This window comes from Aptenodytes forsteri, unplaced genomic scaffold, assembly GCF_000699145.1.
Source record: "Aptenodytes forsteri isolate BGI_AS27 unplaced genomic scaffold, ASM69914v1 Scaffold212, whole genome shotgun sequence".
Lineage (NCBI taxonomy): Eukaryota > Metazoa > Chordata > Aves > Sphenisciformes > Spheniscidae > Aptenodytes > Aptenodytes forsteri.
In genome coordinates, this window is record NW_008795487.1 from 1,595,035 (window position 1) to 1,621,485 (window position 26,451).

The 26,451-nt window shown below is 37.4% G+C and overlaps 1 protein-coding gene across 1 annotated transcript in view; it reads right to left on the bottom strand.

The window, feature by feature from the left end:
- Positions 1–1,731: 1,731 nt before the first annotated feature.
- The window catches only part of HERC2 (HECT and RLD domain containing E3 ubiquitin protein ligase 2), a 118,285-nt gene continuing 93,565 nt past the window's right edge, over positions 1,732–26,451 (bottom strand). Inside the window, exons 76-91 of the mRNA XM_009281370.1 lie at positions 26,249–26,447; positions 24,829–25,043; positions 23,901–24,078; positions 21,980–22,141; positions 20,835–20,926; positions 19,805–19,944; positions 18,544–18,731; positions 17,667–17,864; positions 15,406–15,489; positions 8,337–8,478; positions 7,386–7,580; positions 7,173–7,285; positions 6,073–6,263; positions 4,095–4,200; positions 3,346–3,558; positions 1,732–2,737 (exon numbers count right to left, since the gene is read on the bottom strand). Coding sequence (XP_009279645.1) covers positions 2,465–2,737; positions 3,346–3,558; positions 4,095–4,200; positions 6,073–6,263; positions 7,173–7,285; positions 7,386–7,580; positions 8,337–8,478; positions 15,406–15,489; positions 17,667–17,864; positions 18,544–18,731; positions 19,805–19,944; positions 20,835–20,926; positions 21,980–22,141; positions 23,901–24,078; positions 24,829–25,043; positions 26,249–26,447 — 2,689 coding nt within the window. The 3' untranslated portion in view covers positions 1,732–2,464. The remainder of the gene's footprint in view (positions 2,738–3,345; positions 3,559–4,094; positions 4,201–6,072; positions 6,264–7,172; positions 7,286–7,385; positions 7,581–8,336; positions 8,479–15,405; positions 15,490–17,666; positions 17,865–18,543; positions 18,732–19,804; positions 19,945–20,834; positions 20,927–21,979; positions 22,142–23,900; positions 24,079–24,828; positions 25,044–26,248; positions 26,448–26,451) is intronic.

The window sequence follows — 26,451 nt, forward strand, 5'->3', positions numbered from 1 at the left end:
AAACCATCATCTTTGGTTTTACAGGGAAGTAACATATGAAGAAGGGAAAGGAGCACTAGCAATCCATTCCTCATTTGCAAGGTTGAGTCCTTTTCCTTCTCAGACTAGGAATTTGCATCTAAAAGCCAATTAAGAGCAATTCCCATTTTTTGACCACTTGCAACAATGGTTTTTCAAGAACGACAACTGGCTGCTCAGAAACGCTCCAAGTCGGGCCATAGGTGACAAGCATTTCACACTGTGAAAGGGCGTCTGAGGCTGCTTTCCCCATCCTAACAGAAGAAAGAAGGAGGCTTAAAAAACTTTTTACGCGGTTCACTGGTTAACAACGTAAACCGTTTTCTTACATAAAGAATGCTTCCTTTTTGCTTTTCTTGGAAGAAAAACTCTGACATTCTTTTTCCTTCCTAAGCGAGTTATAAAACTTCTCCATGTTACAGTAGTTCATATGCTCCTGAAACGGGGTTTGAAATTCAAGAATGGCAGCTGAACTCAGTCTCAGTCCTTGGGCTTGTGGCATTTGGGCATGACTCATCCATCGCACCTCCTGAAAAGCTGACTACAGAACCTCTTTGATCAAGCTGGATGCCTACAGGGCCAGATCCCGTGTTACCATGGCGAAGGACAGCAGACGACCACATGAGCACTTCTGGACTAGATTCTCCACTCTTTACCTCAGGAGAAATTCCATTCAGCAGCAAAGATAAAAGAGGTTGCTTAAGGTTTTTGGGTTTTGTATCTTTTTTAAGACTCAAAGACGACTCGGCTTTTTTCCATCAGCAGACAGAGAAAATCTGGAGGACAGGCACAGGCCTGACTTCTGGAGTCTCCAGCGAGGCAGAGGATCGGGACAGGAGCATTTATCGCAAGAGATCTTCAGCATGAAATAGAGGCCTCTAAAGCTCACAGATTTCAAAACTCTGACATCGTAACAACAAATAGGTAGTTTCACCACTGTTTTGAAATATCAGTATTTTGAAATGTCAGTATCTCGGAAAAACTGATTTCATGACCACAGTTAATATTTAAATTTGCAGAAGTTGGACTAGAAGTCAAATGCAGACACTAAAAAAATGAATCAACTCTGAATTGTTAAATATTCACATATACCTACCCTAATAATTAGCAAAGAAATGGTATGACATCACCTTCTACTGGATTTTGAAGTAAAATATTAGTGCTCTGGCACAACAAAATCTGATTTTCCTACTTTGAAAAACTAGTGCATACATTGTGTAGTAAACACGTAATGCCTGCCTGAATGCCACTTGATTTCAATGAGTTATTCAAACAGGCTACTCTGGATGCACAATGTTTCGTGATCAAGCCTTGTAAAATGGTCTAATTTTCTCAGAGACAGTATGTTATACGACTGTCGTCACACTCTTCTACTCACGTTCAGGCACTTGAAGACACGTGTCCCTTACACTTCCTCAAAAGCAAGTTTTTTCCCAGGTGTCCAAGAACAAATTTACCATTACTGACAACAGTAGCATTAGGAACAACTGCATAAACAAAGTGTACCTAATCGCTACCAGCAACGTGGCGTGCAGACTTGCTCTGAGTTTACTATAGCTCATGTTCTGCCTATGGCAATGCACCTACTATAGCTACATATTGGTGGAGCAGCACCAGCAACGTTTGGTCAACAGCTGTAAGTTGCAGAAACATTTCTTAGCAGAGCGGTTCATCCCACGTAACAGCTGCACTACCATTGAAAACCACATACTATTTTTTTCTGTGGCAGAACTTTTATTCGGAGGGAAATTATAACTTTTGCATTTACATGGCACAAATTATATACAGTACACTTTCCATGATAAGAATTATGATGCTGTTCACAGAAAGGTATCAAATTTGAGATAAATAATGCATAAGCTAAAATATACAAACCAGGGGTGGAGGTGAAACTATTGGCCATTTTTATTATCTATAGAAGAATTTCAAGGAATAATGTTAATTCAATGTTCAAAAATTTTTAACAAACTTCTAGTAAAGTTAATTGAAATATTTATAATACTATTCAGTTGTTGCACAGTATTTCCAATATACAATCAAGAAGATGCACAGAACACAACACTTAATATGAAAAAAAACCTATTGCACCCACAATTTGAAGGCTTCAGTGCCTTTTGGATGCTGCACTACCATCTTTATATAAACATTTACAACACTTCAGTAAACACAAAGGTTCTAAATGTAGTGCAGCATTATGGGGGGCCACTTTCAGCTCTTAAAATAAATGTTAAATGCCCACATACTGTGCCATTTATTCTAAGCTGATGGTTTAGGTTGTAACCCTTAATTCCTACTGTGAGTAGCAAACACACTTCCCCCATGTTCCGAAGATTACCATCCCTCTGACTACGCACTCTATATTCTGAGACCTAAACTGTCCTTGGCTTCATTGTCATTTTGGCGTTTTGCCTCAGTGCTTGCGACAACTACCCCTTATATTATTTTTTTAATGTCCTGTTAAGTAGTCCTGCGTAGAATCTGAAGCAAAAGAATCTGCATCTTCATTATCAGAATCATCACTACTGTCATCCGCCGCTGGCTCTCCTGTCAGCGCTATCCGGGCATAATCATCAGTGTCTATAGACTTGCAGAAGTGAATGGCATACTTCAGTTTTTCCTCTAGTACTTGCTTACAGGAATACCTGGGCAGCTTCAGGAGAAAGAAGCAAGTGTATGACTCAGGAAGGAAGTGGTCTGGAGGATTGTATTTATCCAATACCTGTTGAAAACAAAAAGCATAATATTCTGGTTCACTGTCCAAACCACAAATACATATCAGAATAATACTTGAGAATTTTTTTAACAGCATGTTAAATTTGTGATTCTGATGCTGAGGTTTCTTAAAAGAACAATGAAAAGACCAAATCCATTTTCCCTACACTAAGTAAATAAATAAAAGCAGACATATATGAGCTGCTTCGATTATGAATATGTGGTTAGGAACAATCTAAAAAGGATTATGTTACTTCAGCAAATACCAAAAATATGATTTGAAGATTGTGTTTTTTTAATTTAGCTGAAATGATTACTGAGCTGAATGAAATGCTAAATAAATGCCAGCAAAAACAGCTGATGACTGACAGTAGAAAACTATCAAAATCCAGAGAAGCAAATGGATGGGAAATGAAACGAATATCCACTTGCTCAAGTCAAGAGAGAAAAATATTTATACACATTATAGGTCTCTGTTGCACGGTCGAATCTACAATGTAATGTTGCATAAACAGTTTAATGAAATCCGCCTGTTCTCTTGTGACGTCATGCTACTACTTCTCCACTACCAGCTTTTTAAAATAAATATCCCACACCCCATCCCACACACCTTACCTGAATAACAAAGTCCCTCCCTCTAAAGTCTGCAATAGTCCTGGGCAGCCTTGTTCTGCCCCAAACGAAACGCAGGAAGAGAGATCGCTCTGTATTGGAGAAGGATTCCATCACTTCCCAGAACCACTGTATCAAGGAAGCAGTTGGTTCAATGCCTTTGTAAGTCGCTACAGATTTCAGAAGGTGAAGTGGAATATCTGGGCTTCCACATACCTGAAAAATAAAATATAGTGATAGGCTACAAAAGTCTGATCAAATCAATTACAGGCGATTTGTTCCCCCATTCCTTTAAAATATTTAATCAGCTTTTACACTGACAAAATGAACATTCAAATATTTGAAGTGCTGTGCACAGTCTCCTATTACAATACTACTAAATATACATCTTCCCACCACGGGACAATAATGAACCTTCTTTCATATTCCTGAATCACATAAAGAATTAAACATTTTACTTGGGACGAATATTTCCAATTCACCTCCTAGGTGCCTGTTTTGTAGGTTTTTTCGGCTTTGTTTGTTTGTTTCTTCCAGAAATAATTCATTACATCACTGCTCAGCTATATAAAAATAACCTTATTAACACCAAGAGGGCAATTAAACATTTTCTAGTCTTTCCTTGGACAAAATGTTCGCAATCACCGAGCGAGCATTGTAAATAGTATTTAATGTGGGTTTTGGATTATAAGATATAAGTGAGAATCTCACTCCAAGTTAGTCTGACAGAGTAGCAAAACAGAAATTGATACCATAGTTTCCAGTTCATATCCCGTAAATAGCGAAAGCAGAGGAACTGGAACAACACGGGCCATCCCCTCACGAACTGCTGCAACTTGTTCGTCAAATTCATGAAGTCTGCAGAGACACATTTTCAGAGTTTCTATGAATGCCATTTCTAGCAATTATTTCTAGCAATTACTGTAATACCAAGGAAACTTTAACCATTCTCCTCAAGTCTCCAGCTATGTGCCAAGGAACATTAATAAACATTTGTCACACAAGATACTTGACTTATACCAGTTTCTACACCAATTCATATTGCACAGCAAGCTCAGTATTGGAGAGATACCTCCCAATGTTTAGGATATTTTATCTCCAGCATTATTCATGTGCTGTGCCTGGCAAGAACAAACCAATATCCCATTTGGAAACAATATGCTCTTGGGAAAAGAATGGCTGTGCTTTGAAACTCTGCCCTCAAACATTCCCAACACTAGACAGACATTACGGTAAAAGAAAAATGGGTCTGAACTAAACCATGATGTCTGAGGACAGGAGTTACTGTATTTCAAGACAGACACAGATAAGTCTAACACTCTGCTGCTTCTGCTGCCACCCATGATTTGTGTTTTGCTTTTTTTTTTTTCCCTGTCAAATAATTTCTGAGATGTTTTACAGAGCTCTCCAGAGCAGATTCACATCATTGACAAGTCCTGTCCTCAGGTTTGTTATCACAAACATGTTTGTTATTGTTATCAAATAAACAAAAATGTCAGGACAAACATGGTCTTATGCATCTACTTTTTCACATGGATTCTATTCAGGTGCTAGTTTTTCTCTCAAGGTCTTCATATGATTAAAAAACTTGATACTTAATCTAAACATTTAAATGTTTCTCCCACAGGACTTTTAACTGTAAAATTTTTTAGAATTGCTCATGTCCTTTGAGGATGGCAGAACTGGCAAAAGAACAAACCCATTTCTTCAAAGGAATATAACATTTTTTGTAGACATATCGTTTATCCATTCCAAATGAAATTCCTCTCTGCTGTCAAAAATAGGTTTAAGCATTGGTTCATAACCATTTATACAAAGAACCCCAAACAAACAACAAAAAAAACCAACAACAAAACACCAAGACCATAATTTAAGTAGTTGTTGGCAGTATAACTACAAACTAATAAGCAAGTATATAGTGATGATACAGTCTTGCTCAAGCACTCTTGGTACAACAGTTAACTACGGCGGAGAGAATAAAACAACTATGAATGAGTTTCTCGTCCAAATTATCTAAATGTCCATAGTTCAATAGGCACCAGGCCCAGTGCTCCACGTAACAAGATGCCTGCGGTTGCTTCTTAGATGTACTTGTCTAGATTAGCTATCTAGGTATTTAAGTAACCAAAGGCCTGTCTTCTCAAATACTGAACAATTATTTCCCACTGATTTCAGTGCAATGTTCCGCTTTTGGCACCTGAGGGTAAATTTACTTGTCCGCACATACGTGTCAGACTTACTTTATGCTGTCCAGGGAATGAACATTTTATTTTATGTATTCCAACTTAGATAAGAATATAATAAGAATTCATCTGGGACTGTTCTTGACTACAACTGATGATATGAAAAACTGTGGGAGCAGTAGTACTAAATCCAAGCCCTATTCACAAAGAACTTAATGATCAAGCCTGCTACTTTATCGCATAGGAAGAACTAGATGGATGGAGCATTTCTCCACCTGTAAAACTGGCTGCCAAAACTGCTCTGTCAGGACAGCTATTAAAATCTAGAGCCATACCTGCTAGTTAATTTTGTTTCCTAAGAATTAAGTTCAATCTTTTCTCCTTGGAGAGATTAAAAGAAATCAGAAAATCAACACTGTAATTACATGAAAATATTAAAATACTTGTACATAAGAGGTTAAAGTAGTATATTGTTTAAAAGCTTTTATATATTTTTAAAAGAAAATGCTTATTCATGTCAATAATTTGAATGACTTGTTCAACAAACCTGTAGTTTATTGCCAGCCTCACATACTCAGCTCTATTATCCAGTGTAATATGGGTATACTTGGAACTCAACTGAATATCTTGACCACTTGCATTAGGCACAGTGAATGGGAGGCTCATAGCTTCAAACTCTTCTGAAGTAGCTTCATTGTCTCGAATGTACATAAGCCCAGGAATAAAATCTTTATCAACCTTTTGGAAGTAACAAGCCCAAATTAAAGTCAGTTTATTAGCACTATACAACACCATCTCTTGCATACCAAAAGCAGTGCATCATATGTCATCTACCAAAAGCATTGTCAAATGTCTGACCATAATCTCTCTAACTGAATTTCAAAGCCATAAAATGCCTTAGTATTTTACACAAAATTTCATTATGCTGGGATGTGGGAGGGCGCATGTGTTCTAGATTTCAATCCTTTTGGGGAGCATTTGCCAAGAAACTGTATTATGTAAGAAAATGGATTTAAAGCTTGTAGATGTGATTACGTTTTTAAAGTCCAGTGCTGGTTTTGGTACAAAAGGATTCCCCTTACTGACAAGTAAATGACTCAAAGCTTTTACAGTAAGTACATTTCTACGTGACAGTATTTGGGAAGGAACTCTTCTTTGTAACAAAGACTTAACTCTTACTCCACATTTACTGAGCTCAGTAAACAGAAATTGAAAGTTTGTGATGTTCAGTACGTGGGCACGAACTATCCTCAGTAGTAGCCTGAACTAATTTTCTTTTACTTCAAAACAGTGTAGGCGTGTGCACCCAATCAGTTACTGCATCTTGGCACAACAGACAGTAACAGCTACAGAAAGGTCTACTGGAAAGTAGGAGTTCGACCACAAACATTTGTGTAGTCAAACCCATGAGAAGATTTGAGAATGCTCTAGAATTCAAATAGCATATTTGACTACTTTTGGAACGACTTGTAAATTTACGGTTTTAACAGTGAGTACAAGTCATCCTTACATACTGGCTCAAAATATAAAAGGCCAGTCAAAATACAAATACATAGAAACCAGGGAAGCCAACCACTGGAGAAAAATTTATGCTACAGTCTGCTTGTCTTCTGTAAGTTATATCCTACTCAGAAACTTCATACTTACCTCACTGAGATCAGCAATTGTTAGGTTCATTCCTGCAAGCTGTTTCCACACTGGCTCAGCCAGGTTGAGGCTCAGAGGGCTGCCAGTCCGGATAGCAATGCCCAAAAGTACACCTGTAAGTTTAAACATAGTATTTTTCAATTTTTTTGTTAGATTCCCAGTATTCTGACCATGTAATTCAAACAGAATGTCACAATGTTGCTACGAAATTACCAAGAAAACGAAACATGTTCATATGCAAGAGGGACTTGGCAGCAGGATTTAATAGGAAACAATCTCTGTTTGCTCCAGATTCATCTCTTCCATTTGGTGTCACAATTAACAGAGGGGTTAGCCCATTCTGAAGCTCCTCGCACATTTCTGCTATTGATTCACTATAACCTCCACCGCAATCATCCACAGATTCACCTTGGAGAAGAAAAAAGGCTCAAAATTAAAACGTTCTTTTAAAAATAAATGAAGAATTGAAAAAAACTGTATTTCCTTCCACAGGGGTGATAGCTAAAAGCTGCACTGTCATATCTGTTCATACGAAAACCCTTTATGTTTCGCTTTATATTTGGATATTTCCAGTTCATTGTAAATCATACTATTTAGAAGATTATACAATATCTCAGTGTCAAAAATAGTATTTTGCCAGAGCGTAACTAACATTTTTGTGTTATACACTAATCAAAATAAAAGAGGTAGAAAAAGAAAGTCAAAGTAACGCAATTCCAAAGAAAGTTTTAAAGTAGCTATATTTTATATATCTTACATATAGTAGATAGAATGGCTCTTCAATCTAAAATATTTTTCATCAAAAAGCTCAAAGTGATATTTGAATTGTAAAAACAACCCTACCAGTAAAACCAGCTAGCCAGAATTATTTACCAACTCAGACAGCTGAAAACAGGTTTAGGTTTTGCAGAATGTTTGTTGTAAGCAAGGGTTGCCCCCAGAATTTGAGGACAATTACAGACACATTTCCACTAATATTGAGGGGTTTTATAAAAAAATTTAAAAAGGCTTTTTTGCTTCCTAACATTTTAAGCACCTTCCTCTGCCTACACACATACATTGTTTTCCTATATCCCTTCCTTCCTTCAGGTCCTCCAAAGAAGTAAATCTGAAGAAAACTGTAAAATTAAGTTCAAAACAGGTGGGGAGGTGGAGAATCCTTACCAACAAACTTGACTTTCCAAACACGATGAGGAAGCAGAAGGCTATCAGGGCTAAAGGAACTCATTTTAGCACACATCTGTCCAAACACTGACTTTGTACCATCAGGCCCAGCCAGTCCTCCTTTACTCCTAGAACGTTTTACCTATTGAGTAAGCACGTTATAAAAAGTCACTGTAAGAACATATTTCAGCTGGCATCACTGTGCAGATCAGACCGTAAGATTAGTGTTTCTAAAATACTAATGTGTTCAGTGAAACATTTGCAGAGGTCTACAGTGTATCTTGTACATATGTGACATATACAGAGAAAGAACCAAATTTCAAATTACAGCACTACAGTATTTTTCAGTACCTTCTAATATCCATACCTAGATACAGGTATCACAGACTTCTATTACATATCCCTATCCTCTCCAGGAGGATGAAAGCACTTAAAATCTCAGGCTATTAGGAGCCCAGAACTATTTCAGAATCACATGATGGTTGAGGTCAGAAGGGACCTCCGGAGATCATCTGGTCCAACTCCCCTGATCAAGCAGGGCCACCTAGAGCCAGCTGCCCAGGACCATGTCCAGATGGCTTTTAAATATCTCCAAGAATAGAGACTCCACAACCTCTCTGGGCAGCCTGTGCCAGTGCTTGGTCACCCTCACAGGAAAAAAGTGTTTCCTGATGGTCAGAGGGAACCTCCTGTGTTTCAGTTTGTGCCCATTGCCTCTGGTCCTGCCACTGGGGACCACTGAAAGGAGCCTGGCTCCCTCTTCTTTGCACCCTCCCTTCACATATGCAAAAATATACATTAATGATATGCCCCCTGAGCTTTCTCTTCTCAAGTCTAAGCAGTCCCAGCTCTCTCAGCCTTTCCTCCAGTCCCTTAATCATCTTCGTGGCCCTCTGTTGGACTCTCTCCAGTATGTCCATGTCTCTTTTGTACTGGGGAACCCAGAACTGGACCCAGCACTCCAGGTGTGGCCTCACCAGTGCTATTCAGCTGTACAGAGGGGAAGGATCACCTCCCTTGAGGTGCTGACAACACTCCCCCTAGTGCAGCCCAGGAGACCATTAGCCTTCTTTGCAGCAAGGGCACATTGCTGGCTCGTGTTCAACTTGGTGTCCACCGGGACCCACAGGTCTTTTTCTGCCAACTTCTTTGCAGCTGGGTGGCCTGTCCAGCCTGTACCGGTGCCTGGGGTTGTTCTCCCCAGCTGCAGGACCTAGATGGCAGCACGACCCTCTGGCATACTATCCACTCCTCCCAGTTTTGTATCATCGGCAAACTTGCCAAGGGTACACTCTGCCCCATCATCTAGATCATTAATGAAGATGTTGACCAGGACTGGACCCAGTATTGGCCCCTGGGGTACACGGCTAGTTACTGGCCTCCAACTAGACTTCATGCTACTGATCACCACCCTGTTGACCCAGCCGTTCAGCCAGATTTCAACCCGCCTCACTGCCTGCTCATCCAGCCCATACTTTGTCAGCTTGTTTCTGACATAAAAATAGGACATACCTAAACACTAAGGAGAAAAAGTTACTGGTTCCAGGATAGGCTGCACAGAAACTTCTGCAATAGGTCCTATCTCTGTGACATAGCTGTTTAACTGTCAGTGATTACTACAATTATCACCATTTATAAGCACTGCAAATTCCAGCGCCTCTGTAACAGAAGAAATTTTTCAACTAATGCTTGGATTGGCACAAACATGAAAAACAGTATCTGGTTATCTAGATGCTTCCACTACATGTCTTGAACTGACCTGACAATGCTGAATGATTGTTCTAGGTAATTTCTATGACCTGATATAGATATAACTACTTGAGACAATCTTAGTTCAAACACAGCTGACCACAATGATGGTGGTGATTTTTTTTTAAATGAAACTAAAAATTTGGAGGCTGATTAGGCCTTAGTAATTTTACTATTAGAGCTGGAAACATGCAAAAACAATAGGTGTGTTCATTGCAGTTAGACAGAATGATTCTTACCAGTTAACAACCCTGTGGGCTTTCTTCCCTAGATAAGGAATTTTACGTTCTCCCAACCACCAATACCTTACTTATTTTTAATTTCAAACAGTTCATTGTTCATCTGTCTCTACTCAGCATTATATCTGTTCATCTTTAAAGGAAAATGGAAAGACAGAGGGGTATCAATGATAAAATTTGTTGATAAAGTTTTCTTCCCCTATTTCTGAAGAAGCAGCCAATGCCTTGGTAAATTCAGTTTTTCTGGATTGCAATCCACTTAGTTAATGCATCCTATCTCTACTCATACATTTGATTGTCAAATATGGGTAAGTTTTTCATACATAAGACAGATCAGAGGCTGTGTTGTTGGCCAGAAAACTGAATACATGTTTTTCTTATATTCATTAATGATAGTATTTAAATATGCATCTGTGATACTTACTAGGAGCCTCTAAAAATGAGTAAGCACTACCAAAATACATATGTATATACACACACAGAGTAATGTGTTTCTTAGGTACCTACAGAAAAAGCGTATTTTAAGATTTGATAAAGATCCGTAAGAAATGGAATGCAAGGAAAATCCGACGTATTTTGCTGCAAGAGATGCACACAAAGTGGCTAAGAATACAAAAAGCATTTCACCAGTATAGAGGGGAAAGAAATGGAAAGTAAACAGAAGGCTGGAGAAACCCAAAATATTTTTTTCCCCCTTGGTGTTCTGAAATTTATATTCTCAACCTGCCCTGACTGCAAAGGGACTCCTACAGTGCACATAGTTCACCTGTATCTGTAAGATTGTTCATTCAGAAATAACCCAGACTCATCCCACTAATCTGTATTTGGTCCCACTCCAAGCTACAGCACATCTCAAAATCCAGTTGTTCTGATGCGGCATACTTCTGACGCTTTGGATAAAACATCCACCAGATTTCTTTCAGGTTTTATTAAAAGGCTGACACACTCAAGTCCTCCTCATGTGTAAGATGTTCTGTATCAACACAAGCTGGGTTTAATACAATGGATTTCTAAGACATTTGGATGCCCAGAAAATTTTAAGTTGAGAAATCACTGAGTCTTCTCTTAAAAAGAGGAAAGTATGAGTAGAAGGTCTATGAAAGCAGTAGTTAATTCACTGTTTTTTCAAACCTCAGACCTAAAATACAAATTAATCAAGTGACAATAAAAAGGCAAGTAATCCTGCCTGAACTGAATAGGATGGCATGCACATTTGGTATTATACATCTAGTTTAGTATTTATTCACTAGCAACACAAAACTTTCATTTAATCTGATCATTTAGAGGCAGGAATGGTTACAATTTGACTTTTAACAAAGCAATGTAAGAACGCCACGAAGGATTATTGGCATTTCTGCCAGCACCTTAATATATTGCCTGCTGACAAAGACAGATGCCCATATTAAAATTTATTAGGTTATTAGCAAAGAGTAAATACACTTCACTGAAAAACGGCAAAAATTCATACAAATATGTTTAGGCCACAATCCATCACAAGCAGTTTAGCTTTTTATTGTAGAGGTCTGGAGCACAGCATCTTGCTCATGTTTCCAAATCATCCCCTTTAGAGACGTAAGTATCCTGTGAAATGTATTTTACTGAATAGGCTGAATAGGGTCAGATATAGCCCTCACTGAATACATGCCTTATTAAACCCAGATTATGCAGTATCTCAAGTTTTTAAAATACAGTTCCAGCCTTCTTGCTGATGAGGTAACTTTTTAGCATAAAACAAGGTAATATGTTTATTAGAGCCCAAGAAGGATTTTCATAAAACAGTCTGCCATCAGAAGGTTATCAGCTTGTGGAAAACCAACTTTTCTTGGACCAGAGAGAAATGCAGCAGCTCAAAAGCAGCATACAGTGAAGTGTGGAAGAATCAGGTTCAAGAACTTGCCCCAGTGAATAATCACTTGTTGTGAGCAGAACCACCACAACGAAGGGGGAGAGGCACTCAAGTCAATCTGTAATCTGGTTAAAGCATTTTGAAGTGAAGACGACCAAAATTTCAGTTCTTCCTCTGAATCACAAAATTTTATATTTGTCTCAAGCAGCCTGAGAGTACCCACTGAAATACTGGCCATCCTGTGGGACTCTCTCCAGCCCACCAGAACTTGGGAGAAATGTAGTACATAAAGCCATGAACTCAGAGACTAATAAAAAAGTTCACAAAAAGGTGACAGCTTATTAGTTGGAATCAGCTAAGAAAGAGAAATATGTACTCTTAACATAGAAGACAGATCTATGAAGGAAACAAACACAATTCAAGGATATGTCATGATATCAATCTCCAGAAGAGGCAGAGAAGTATTAGTGTGATAATTACAAGAGCACAGACACAGTTTCACCTGTACCTTGAGGTTTCAGTTATCTATGCTTAAACTGAAATGCTACAGAAAAAATACCATATAAAAAGATGAGGAGTAGAGAAAGACTATTCTACACAAGCAGACAAAAAAAGCTTAGCCTGATCAGTGTAGGAAAATGAAGGCTGTCATGAAATGAGTGTTCTTTAAAAGCACATTTGATAAGGGAGAAGACAATAACCAGGAAGGAGGAACGTTATTTAAACTGAAGTATAACACTCACAAAAGAACAAATAATTCATTCATTGATATGCTATGCCTACTTTAAGATCAGATCATTTTTAAACATCATGCTAGTGAGATTTCTGTAACCCACGTTTAATAAGGAGCCCTAGTGAAGAGGAAGAAACTATTCTTAAAGTAGGATTTCATATATCCGTAAGTGTGACATTCCTCCCGTGACAGTAGAGAACATTGAACCAGGAGATCCTTTGCAATATTACATTCCTGCCTTAATAACCGAAATCTGTTTCCCTTTTAAAAGGACGAAATGCCTTTCAACTGGTGTGATAATCTCTTTCATCTAAAGGCAAGATATGATTTAACAGCATTATAAATGTGTCTGCCTATAGGTCATAACACACTGTCCATTTGACACCGCATGAGCTACACCGGTACTTAAATACTAGGTAAATCTGATCTGCTAGTAAGAGGGTCAGTAAGTAAACTTGAGCACTGGAGCCCTGTCTAGACATGTAACTGTTAGTTCACTTCCTGGCTCAGTCCTCAACTACTTCTATTACGCCTTTCCAGAACAAGGCCCAGGTGCTGTTTTGGAACATTTCACGTAACGACCATTCCCAAAAAATAATATGGATAAAACTGCATCAAGATTGGTTTCTTCTGCCCTGCGCAGTCCTCCAACAGTGTCCCTAATTGTCTCTGTGCATTCAAGCTTGCCCTCATGCTACACCTCAAAGCATAAAACATCTACCCTCAATTTTATGCTATATAAATACCAGGCTGGCACTTGGGTGAGTTGCAGTACAGCCATCACATTGTATTTCACACACCTTGAGCAAGAAAACTACATAAAACTACTGTGTCCTACTATCACAAGGCTCCCAACAGAAAAGATCCAGGGCCAAGCAGTATGTAAGATGAATGTGATCTACTCTAAAGGAATCTGGTCCATGTAAAACTTGACTGCAGGACAAGGGAGTAGTGTTTGGCCTGCTTTTATGCTGCAAGTTAGACAGCTGTTATGTCCAGTTCTTCTTCCAAAGAAACCACTGAACAACAAGGCAAGCTGAGGAAGTATTTTAAAAAACAAGTCAGTATCTGGAAAACAACTTTAAATTAAAAACTCATCTGTTTATTTTATACAAAGGAAGACGATGAAGTGAATTGACTGCACCATATAATATATAAAGTGTAAGAAGAGTCTTCTGAAAGCAAAGGGATCTTAAAGCCTAGCTGAAGTTGAACTCACAACTGCAAATAAGATGAAAATTCTTAACATTGACAATTAGCTGTTTGAGACTATGTAAAGCAGCTTTGAATTTTCAATTAAATATTATAAAGGATCAAACAGTTTAAGAATCCACATTTTCATTCTCTGCAAAAGCTAACTCAAGAAATTGTGACCTGTACTTGGTACTGTATAATCAGGCCAGATTATGAACATGGTCTTTTTTAGCCTTCACTTTGCTAAATTTAGGACAGACTTGTGTTACAGCAGTATTTCATTTCCCCCAGAAGCTATGAAGAAGGGAAGCCCTGCAGCAACCACCTCTTTTCTAGAGTTCAAGACAGATTCAAGCAACGAACTGGAATACAAGAGAAAGCCTATCTTAAACTCAACAGTAGAAGGAGAACACTAGGAAATGAGCCCAAAACCTACTCACTAGTTTCCTGTTTAAAGTTAAATACTTGCACTGCTTCACTGGACTTTCTGAATTCTCACACACACACACAAAAAAGTAACTAGAAAAATCACTGGCACTCTCTTCAGCTTCAACTTCCCAAATAATAAACTAAAACAACACATTTTAATCACATAACGTTACCACAAGAAATTTTAAGTGCCCATAGAAAATGGCAAAGGAGCAGAAACAGGGTCCAGCCACAACAGGATGTACTTCTGTTCACTAAGAGAAGACTAATTAGTCAAAATTTTCACAATTTCTCCATTCTAACCTTACAAAGAGTAGGTTTTCTTACTTTTTACAATATACAAAAAAAAGAAAGCCACCACTACTGGAAAGAAATGCACGAGGACTCTGTAAAACCAGGCTTCAGTCCATTTAAACGAAAACAATGTTTTACTATTCTATGTTACAGAAATAGTTATGAAAAAAAAGACATATCTGGCCTAAGGCACATTACATTTTCTAACGTCAATGATAAGGAAAAAAGCCCTTTTGTATTAAAGAGTTCTGCAATCAATATGACCACATGTGATGACCAGCAAAGGACGAGTTTATCAGCCTGATTTTTAATTATATCAAGGGTTGGGGTTTTTTTCCTTGCCTTTTTTTTTTTCCTTCATGTTCTCTGTTATGAAAGCAACAGCTGAATAATTCATCTGACCATTTAGAAAGGTAAGAAAGGCATCAGAATCACTACTCTCTTAAATTATCTAATGTAGTGAGTTTTGAAAAATCGGTCCTTTGTCAACCAGGACATATTTTGCTCCTTAGAGTCTAAATCATTTACCCTAATACTGTGGGCTAAACATACAGATACTAAAATCAAAACTTCAGCTTAAGATACCTGTATTCTGTTGAGCTCTACAACTGGCCCATGCTGACGGTCTCTCACCATAGTTGCTTGCACAACTTTTCTGAAAGCTGCCTCCTAAAAAAGCAAAATCGAAAAAATTAAGATAGTGGCAGAACTGCAATCAAGTAAGAAAGCTGCACATATTTCACAGATAAACACATACTTAGTTCAACTCAGGAAAAAAAAAAAGACTCTTCAGCAGAACAGAGAAACTGATGCTGCAATACTGTCCTGAGTACATCAAAAAACACTAGAAAAGGCGTAACACCTCTGAGTCTTTCTTTAGAAGAAATGGAAACAAGCATCAAATGCTTTTGGAATACTAAAAATAAACAAAAGCAACAGAAGATAAAGCTGTGCTTTATCTTAAAGTTAGTTAAGGATCGTGTTATTTGTGCTAATACAATTCAAGTCTGTAATAGTCGGGATACTAAAAAAGTAAAGAAGAAAGTCTCTCCTGTATCACTCAAACTGATGGCTTGAAAGGTTGTAGTGCACCCAGATTCAGTTATTACTAAGCAACCAACATGCCACTGAGTGCAGGTATAAATTAGTTTATACCAAAATAAAATATATATATATGGAGAATAATTAATGTCAGAGAAAAACAATCAAAAAAGCCAAAGATGAGATCATTTTGCTACAGAAGTCAATAAATAAACAACAAATAAAAATAAAAAATAAACTTTTCATGCAAATTCAAGTATCTGAGGTTCTCTCGCTAAATATTTGAATCAAATTTTATACTGTCAGTGTCAAGCAAGCTTTAAAAAGATTAGATTTTTAAGTCTTTAGAATCTCTGAAGGTAAGCCTGACTTAAATGCCGAGATATGAATATGGCATCGCAACTTCTGGTGTCACTGTTGAATGCTTTTGACATAAAATATGCCTGATACCACATTTTATCTTCTGTCTGGAGCCTTTCTGTAACTGTTCTGCAGACTCTTGAAGTAAATTATGCTGAATGTGCCTCCTGCACACCCATTCCTATACTTAACATCATATACCTAAAGACTCCCTATTAATAGCACTAACATACCATAGAATCATAGAATCATTAAGGTTGGAAAAGACCTCTAAGATCATCGAGTCCAACCGTCAACCCAACACCACCATGCCTACTAAACCATGTCCCTAAGCGCCTCATCTACACGTCTTTTAAATACTTCCAGGGATGGGGACTCCACCACTTCCCTGGGCAGCCTGTTCCAATGTTTAACCACTCTTTCAGGAAAGACATTTTTCTTCATGTCCAATCTACACCTCCCCTGGCGCAACTGGAGGCCATTTCCTCTCGTCCTAAAAGCGTCCTATAAAAGTGTCATGAACAGAATAGCTAGGATTATCCTTTCCTTTTTTCCAATTTAGGTTTTGATGAAAAATGTGTGATCTTCTCTTGGTCTGTGAAGCATGTATTCTGCTGGATTGCTCTACCACACTAGAGAAAGAGACCTTGAGACAATACATCCTAAGGAGTCTAGTTACAGGCCATGTGTCTTATTTAAGAACAGCACTGCAGACGGAAACTTCACTGCTTCTCTTTTCAAATGTATCTCCCAGCAGATTTTGTCTGTTTATATAAGGTTATCATTTTTTGTTAGACAACTTACTACGACAGTGAGAAAATTCAGATCCAAAACTGATGATCATACTGAAGGTAAGTCATGTTTTTAAAGGCTTTCCATACCTGAAGTTTTGAATAGATGTTGTAACCTTGAAGCATTATAATTACCTAGATTTTCTCATGACTGACTTTACTTACAACTATAAAAATCCACTTTCTTTACTGATTTGAGATTGAACTCCTAGGTATTCTGTCTTCACTTTTAGCCCAGTCTAGAACAAGTTTGTACCTGCATAGAGCTTTGGATCAACTAGTGTATCACCTGATCATGACAACTGAAACACAAAAAGCAGACAATGACCATTTCGTACCTATCTTACTTTTTTTTCCAGGATAGCATCTACTGAATACTCTAGAAGAATTCGACTATACTACAAACTGAAGATTTACAGTGTAAGTTATTTTCAAGATCAACACACAAAAGCGCTATGATGAACAACTGAGGAAAACATAATAAAAAGAACACATTCACAAAGAAGGAAGTTTGCATAATCAGAATGCAAATATTTGATATACAACTTACAGAACAAATTGAGATACATAGTTCTATTTTCTTCAGAAACAGTTTAAACAGTAGGTTTCACTTACAGTTACAAATCCATCCCTTAAAAATATTCTGATAAATACCTTTCCCTGTGATATCAGTATTCCCCGTAACGTGTCAAACCCAACTGAGGGTCCTTGGCCAGTTTCATCAAGTCTTCCTTCAAGATCAAACATTGGAATGCAAGGACAGAAGAGTTCAGAAATGTGATGCAACAGCAGAAGCCTGTTTCTCAATGAAATGATGGGAATTTCCTGCAGGTGATTATACTCCATAGGAACCTATGATAAGGCAATGATATCCAAATGTAATTTAGAATTATTATACGCTTTATTTTATTAAACAGGACAACAATTTACAAGATTTGTAGGTAAATTTGTATTAGATAGAGATTCAGATACTTGCTTATTCACACTGTCAAAACTTAATACACCGAGTTGAGTTGTTTATAAAAGATACTAATAGTATCCATTTAAACTGAAACAAGTATTAGAAACATGACAGTCAGACTGTTCTTGCTATTCCATATTTTACAATTCTCTTTATCCATAAATAGACACATTTTACATCCCATCATCGCTACACCCAGGCATTATAGCTGAAAGACAGAATATTCAAAAAACAATCTTCTCAACGTAAAGCAAGCAAGGAAGAACTCCCTTGGAAGGCATAAGATTTTCATACCTGGAATACAGATCTAAAATTCCTGCCAATTTGCAAACTGAGTTACTGTTCTGCATTGGGTTAACAACTGAATGAAGAGGTTTTCTCACCTCAGAAAATTGGAATCCTTCTTTGGAAATACGGAAGTAAAACAAAGTAACTGGCTCAAACTTGAAGTCAAATCAAAGCGCACTGAGCTTATGCAGGGATTTAGAAAGGAAGTAAGTCTACTGAAAGATCAGCAATAAGCATACTAAGTATGTTTAAAATCTGAACACAATAAGCCAAAAATATTACCTGTGTAGGGAGCTTGCCAGCATTAGCAGGTTTACTGGTTGACCAAGCTAAAGTATGTGCTGAGCCACAGGCTACTCTGTTGATCTTTTTACCCTGAAGTGCTGCAACCAAGCGTGGCCTTTGGATGGCATTAGTTGTTCCATCTCCAAGCTGCCCTTCATCATTATCTCCCCATGTATACACTTCCCCTAAATCAATAAAAATAATTAATTGTCCTGAAGCTAAGATAGAAGCTTTTTGCCTTTTTTTTTTAATTAGCATTTATAAATCATTTAACCGAATGAGGCTTTGGACTGTAATCAAGATTTCTAGGACTGATGGCCATCCTGAAATCCACTATCTAGTGCAGATAAATCTTGAACGACACGGTTAGGCCCATGGTCTATGTAGAGCAGCTAGTATAAGATGCATTTATTTCCTCATAGTTCATATAACTTAAAAGTTCTGTTCCAGAACAGGAGGAAATGGTGGAGCAGAAGAGTAACAACAGATACACCAAAACCAGCCTGTATTTGATAGTTTCATAGCAAAAAAAGCTGATATTAAAAAAAAGAATTAGAAAAGACTTAACATTTTGTATGAGACAAAAGAAAAGATCCTATAATAGGTTGTGTTACTAGAGAGGACATTAAAATGGATGCTTACTGTTGCAAGATAATTGGAAAATACCTGTAGAACAGCAACCTTGTTTCTGAGCATTCATCTTCTGCAGCTATATCCTATTTCACTAGCACCTATAAAACACTCAGTTATTGTGCAGACTTGGTAATTAAATGTGAGAGTGAGTCTGCTACAAAGAATATTCAATACCTCAACCTGCTCTGTAAGAAGCAATATTGTTTGTGCAGTGCTTCATTTAGCAAGCTAAACTTGCTCAGAAGACCCTGTAAAAAAAAAAGCCCAATCCATTCATTCTACTGCTTGACCAATCTGTAATTAGTTTTAGGGCTCTATATTTTTCTTGAACCAATCTGTATTACTTTTAGGGCTCTATATTTTTCTTTGACTATCAGCATTTATGAAACTTAAACTACTTTTTATTAATTAAAAACCTTCAGTTGGTTTTATGTGATCATTTTAAAATCAATGACAAGCTTGCTGCTCAAGAAATATGCAACATCTGCAAACACAAAATATGTCCATGCACATAGAGGACCAGCAATTTTAGCAAGGACACCCTACCAACAGCTCACTAAAAAATAAAGTTTCATTTTTTTCAAATTCAGTACTGAGAACTAAGTAAATTATTTGATTTTTATACCATCTTCAGTGCAGCAAACACAGTGCAAAGACCCAGTAGCAATTGCAATGACTTTCTTTCCTTGCAGTCCCTGTACTTGTCGTGGTCTTCTAACATGGTCATCAGATCCATGGCCTAACCGATGATAATCTCCTTTGCCCCTGCACAGAGAAGGTAAAACATTTCAAAACTGTGTTTTAATTGTGGAAAAAAATGGAATGACAGCCTCTGTCTGATATTTGGCCTGTAGATGTATTCATAAACAGTCCAATATCAAAATATTCCCCAAATATTCAACATTAATCATCCCTAGCTCGTATGACATGGATGTGATTCTGCTGGTATATTAAAAATTCTTAAACCTCCAATATGCTGTTCCTACTTCTTCTATGTAGGTCCTTATAGCACTTTTGCAGGGGGTTGTTTGGTTTTTTTTCCTCTTAAAAGGATCAAGTATTAGAAGCATTCATCTGCAAAAACAGTACGTTTACTGACCTCAGAGACTGGAACTTTGTACAGTTTAAGGATATCTCTAATGCCATGCAAATAAAGGGGCAGATGTTGGGAAGGTATTTTGTTTAGTCTTTTCAAACACTTAAGTAGTAGTTTAAACTACAAAATTTTGAATGGCCTAGGAAGAATAAAACAATGAACTAAAATAAAATTCTCAGACTACCACCACCACAAGCTAGACACAGTTTTGGTAACATAATGTTATTTATGCTATCATCTTGCACCCTGCATGACACTTCAGGCTTATACTTCTACTGACCTCCTTGGAACTTCTGCATCTTGCAGCGGTCAATGCCTGGAATGACAACTCTGTGCTTAGGTCTCCAAGACAAAATACTTTGATTTTTCATTCAAATAGCACTATAAAATGTTCCCCAAAGTGGTAGATTTTATTACTAATCAAGACAGAGGAACTTTAAAAAGTGTTTGGGTGGGGGGGGGGGAGGGTGTCAAAACAGTGAAGGCAGTGTAACACGAATACCTGTTGCAGACAAGGTTACATCTAACACTGTCAAAATAACTAATACAAAATACTTACCACGTATATACTGCTCCAGATTTGGTAAGAGCCACAGAAAATTGTGATCCACATTCTACTTTAACCACTCCAAGGCCTGTGAGGGAATCAATCTAGGAAAATAGTATCAAATTAAATAAAAGTTAATTAAGGAGGCTATAGTTTCATAGGCTGCACTGTCTTAAGTAAAATATAAGGTGGAAGTGTGTAAGTGTCAATATGTGTATTTATAAATTAAAATGTGTATGTAGATCAGTTAGCAGAATGCTACTCCTTTCATCTTTCTACCATTTACTACTTAAATATTAAAAAGAAGCTCAGATTTGGCAAACTGTTGAAGATAATCTCTAATATGTTTTGCCAATAGTTACTCAGCAATTGCTCCTCAGTAGAAACGGTAAGGCTCTGTCTGAAAATACTCAACATTAATCATCCCTAGCTTGTATGACATGGATGTGATTCTGCTGACATAGTAAAATTATTTAAACCTCCAGTACACTCTCCCTATTTATTCAGTGTAGATCCTTATGCCACTTTACCATCAACCCTATGGGACTGATTGATAAAACATAAACAAGCTCTTTTCATATTGTGATACATCATCAATATCAATTGATACCCCTTTCTGGAATGAAGTTATGACTTTAGCAGTACTATGGAAATTTATTAACACAAGGAAATATGAAGATTTCTTGGCAATATTCCTATTTATTCAGTGTAGATCCTTATGCCACTTTACCATCAACCCTATGGGACTGATTGATAAAACATAAACAAGCTCTTTTCATATTGTGATACATCATCAATATCAATTGATACCCCTTTCTGGAATGAAGTTATGACTTTAGCAGTACTATGGAAATTTATTAACACAAGGAAATATGAAGATTTCTTGGCAATATCTGTTTTGACAGGAACCCAAATCAAAATGAGAAACATTGCCAGAACCAATGTTCTCCAAAGAAAAAACCTTGAAGTGCAACTTAACAGTCAGCACAAAATTTAAAGACTCGTCATTAGAGCCTACAAAGTTCGTTCTTAACAACAATCAGAAGAATCCTGATGTCCCCAGATGGGTGGAAGTTTGCACATATTGACAAATCTGTCTTCAGCTTTCTACATCAACCTCATGGTTTCTAAAACAATGAAAAATTACATTCAAATACCTTCATTGGTACTTTACAACCATCACTGCCTCCTCTCCCAAGTTTTCCATAATCTCCATCACCCCAGGACCAGACTGTATCATCATCAGTCAGGCACAGTGTCTGTGCATCTCCACTGCCACAGGCTATGTCAATCACACGGTAGCCCTGGAGAGCTTCCACCTGTAAAGAAAGCACCCATTTTTGTTCACAATAAAAGACTCGGTCATTTAGTTTCAGAAAAGATGACAAACCCAACTTGGAGAGGTGTTTCACTGGAAGTACAAGTCTGAAACACCACAAGAACAAGCAAATAAAGGCAAGTCAAAGGGCTTTGCTCTTTTCTAACCAGCAAGATGAAAACTAACTACGTGTTTTTAAATACTGGATTATTCCTTTTAATTGGTGAACTAGTTAAATTTTTTTGACCTAAAAGGTCAGGGAAAACAATTCATACAAAACATGTGAGGTTATCAAAGACTATATTCTGTTTAAATAATTTCTGGCTCTCTGGGTGAGTACTGTATACAGTAAGAAAAAGAGAGTCTTATTTTCAAATACTCTTTTACTAGTTTACAATTTTCTAGCACTTGCATCATAATCTGAATTTAATCAACATCTTTTGAAATGCTGCCATCTAGTGATAAAGCATGAGATTTGGATTCACAAATTAAAAGGATGGTGACCCACATATATCACATCCCCCCATCCTCACCCCTACTTGAAATAAGATTATAGGTAGCACAACCCATCATCCACAGCGGCATAGAACTTCACATACTTCAGTTCATCTACAGATTATCTATTTTCATACTAACCAAGAACATGGTGGGGGGAAAGATGTATAAAGATGTATACGAAAGGCGGGTAGACCTTGTTTTTTGGGGGCAGGGGAACGAGAACATCTGGATACAGGTGATAAGGTCCCAAACTGGACTAAGAATGTGTGATACCTTGTCCCACAAATTCAAGCACTGAAAAAAGTTAATGCTTGCATGAATAGAAATATATGCACAGACCTATGAATAAAAATGACAAACTAACATCCAGTTTGATTCAACTAATGTAATCTTATTCTTTGCTGTATTTTCAGCAAGAGAACACAGGTAGCAAAATGAACTCTCATTTCAAAGGCAGGGCAGTTTTCTTAATACCTCTATTCTAACTTAAAGCTCTTACAGTCTAGTTCACAGGAGTACAACAGTCTGAATTACAACTCGTCAGTTAATCAGTGTACTCATTCTTCCTACATTCAATACTGTCCAAGTTCTCGGATTTACCACTTAAGAAACAAATGGAAACAGCTATCTTCTTCATCAATAATTGTTTAACTCAAATTTCTTTAGCAACTAGCAATTAAATACTTCATAATTACTTAGGTTAAATTCTTATTAATTTAGTATATACATCAGTAACATCTCAGTATTCAATCCTGAGAATTAAGAGTATAACTATTATGTCAGGAAAAAAGCAGTTTGCAAGTGACTAAGTGGCTATCACTGTATAGCACTGTATGTGTGTGTATATATATATATCACTGTGTATATATATCTATATCTATCTCACTGGTATATTTTCCAGGAAGTAAGCAATGAAGGGACCCAGTGGATGAGGAGTTCACTTGTTACTTTCAGTGCAAACTACTCCTGTGAAGGGGTGGAATTTACTTACTGGGGGGTGGGATGTTTGATTTGAGGTTTTCTTTAAGTCTTCTCTAAAACAAATTCCTTATAAGCTGTTTAGTGACCTCTAGCAAAGTTTTGCAGCTCCACTTTCACTTTATTCTTCCAATCCATTCCTGTTTTCTAAAGCAACTGTTCATTTCTTACAAATACATGCCACCATTTTGTCCTTTCAGTCTTTACATGCAGAAATGCAAAAAGTTACGAATCAGAAGGTAAGAACTGGACTAAGGCTGTATAGAACTCCAAAGGTTTCTTACCAGTTTAGGTTTTAGTTGGTCCTCACTATCTCCATGCCCAAGGCGTCCATATCTCCCCTTTCCCCATGTAAAAAGGTCTCCTGCGGCTGTAATACATGCGCTGTGTGCTCCCCCAGCAGCAATGTCAACCACTTCTATACCTCTCAGGGATTCAATTACGCGAGGACGATCACAAGGGCTGAAATGAAAATATTTGTCTTGACAAAACTTCTAGAATAGACCATTCACGTTCACCAATGTATGGAGAGAGGTTTTTAAAATGAGTACGAGGACACCTAAAATAACTGAGTATTTGCTTAATATCCTAAAGATTTAAGTTTAATTAGTCATTCAGAAATATTTTTAGAGGCCTATAAAAGCTATAAGTATTTTACCATACAGCATTACAGGTAAGCCGAAACTACAAAAACTTCCATTAAAATCTAGTCAAAGCTAAGCATTTACCCTGGAAAATCAGTCCAATTTAAGATACATTATCAAAATTTCTAGCATAAAATGTACTGTTGCCCCCCATGGACTTCAGCATTCCTTTTCCTTTTTGGATCAGAATATTGTTATTTTTAACGCAACAGAACTTCTCCTTTAGCGTAGGCAACAATGCATGTGGAGATCAGAAGCAGAATGGCAGTTTTGCTCCCTGAAGTGCCTTGAAGTTCCACATACCTACAAGACAGATCCCAAAGCAAAGCCACTGGACTTTAGCATCCACAGATGCGTTAGAACACAGTATCTAACTACAGAAATTAGAGTAACTGTTTGTCTGAAAAATATTTTGTGGTTCTCCAATTTAAAAATTTACATTTCCACATCACTACTTAACACTGACTTCTACATATAGGCAGTACTCATACACGACTTCAAATACATAGCAACTATAATAAGTATCCGTTAATAGCTTTTAAAGATAATGTTTCAAAGTGTTACTTACCTTCGGTTTCCATGACCAAGTTTACCATCTTCTGCTTCACCCCAAGAATAAACTTCTCCCTCAGAAGACAATGCCAAACAGTGCTTTCCTCCTGAGTTCACCGCAACTTTCTTTATAAACACGTGTTGAATGGATTCCAGTAAAGTTGGAGTAGAAACTGACTCTGTTCCTCCAATTCCAAGCCTACCACCTGCTCCGTATCCGGTGGCATACAGCTTTAAAGTGAAGAATAAAATGTAATTTTGTTTGCCTCTTGAAGAACATTCACTAGAGCTGTAGAGAAGAATTCTAATGAAGGTATACTAGAACACAGTTAAAGGAAAGCCTGAAAAAACAGTTTCTTACATGCCTTTACACCCTCTTCTGGAAAATAAGAAATATTTTTAAATATTTCACAAAATTTTGTAAAAATATGGCTACATTCAAGTCAATATGAACTGTCACTGACTTAATGGATTTCATTTTAAATCCTAAGGCTGATTTTGTAAAAGTATCAAGAAACCATAGCTTTGCATGATAACATTACAAAATCATCTATCACCTGTAGGTCTTTTTCAAGCAGCACTATTCTAGTTTTCTTTCTTCTGTGGAATATACACACCTAAACACAGTTGCTTCTTCCCCTCCCATCCCATAAATACAGTTTTAAGTACTGCTTTTCACTCTCTTTTTGTCTATCTGAAAGTAATTTCTCCCAACAGAATGATGCCAAGCAATGTCATTCATCTGTCCCTTATCCTTCTGTGAATCATTAACAAGGATGATACTGACTGCTGAGGACAGAATCATTACAGTATCTCACTAGATGAATGTAACTGTTACACAAAGCTCTAGCTAAAATTCTCGATCATGTCCTCAACACAAAGCTGCCATCTGTATCAAAATAAAGATTTTTTCAAATTCGTTAACTTATTTTTTTCTCCTATACCTTACACTAAACCTCTGCATGGTGCTCCTTTTCACTCAGGATTTAAGCACCTGCAAATTAGATCCTCCAATATCTAACTTACAGCCATTTAGCCAACTGTGAACGATCTCAGATTCCAATTACACCGAGCCGCGTCCCCCCACCCCCCCCACCCCAAGTCAGAGACACAATCACCATCCCATTTTACTGTCTGTCCTGTTTTATGGGACTCTGTGAGCACATTACTTGTATTCAGCTTTGTTTTCCAAAATCTGATCACAGTTTTGAATTGAGAACTAAGATGCATGTCTTGTTTCATGCATTTAATGCTATTGTACACTGAATACCTAGATTGCACTGGTGGTGCAAGTGGTATAGTAGAGTTTCTTTAAAAAAAAATAGTAATAATAAATCTGTGCTATGCACATTATTTTTGATTTAGCCAAACCCATTCTAACTGAGGATGAAATTTTTCAAGGGACTCTAACGAACAATTGTTCGTTGTATCCTTACTTTCCCATCAGCAGTCACTGCAAACAGAGTTTGTTCACCACCAATTAACTGCACCGGTCTGAGGGTAGCAAGAGCTTCACACGGAGTTGGGACTTTGACTTTTGCCCCTTCAATCCCACCAAGTTGTCCTCTGTGATTATGACCCCAACCATAAATAGTTCCACTGCCTCCAGCTGAAAGTGTCCAATCATCAGGTCGTCTGC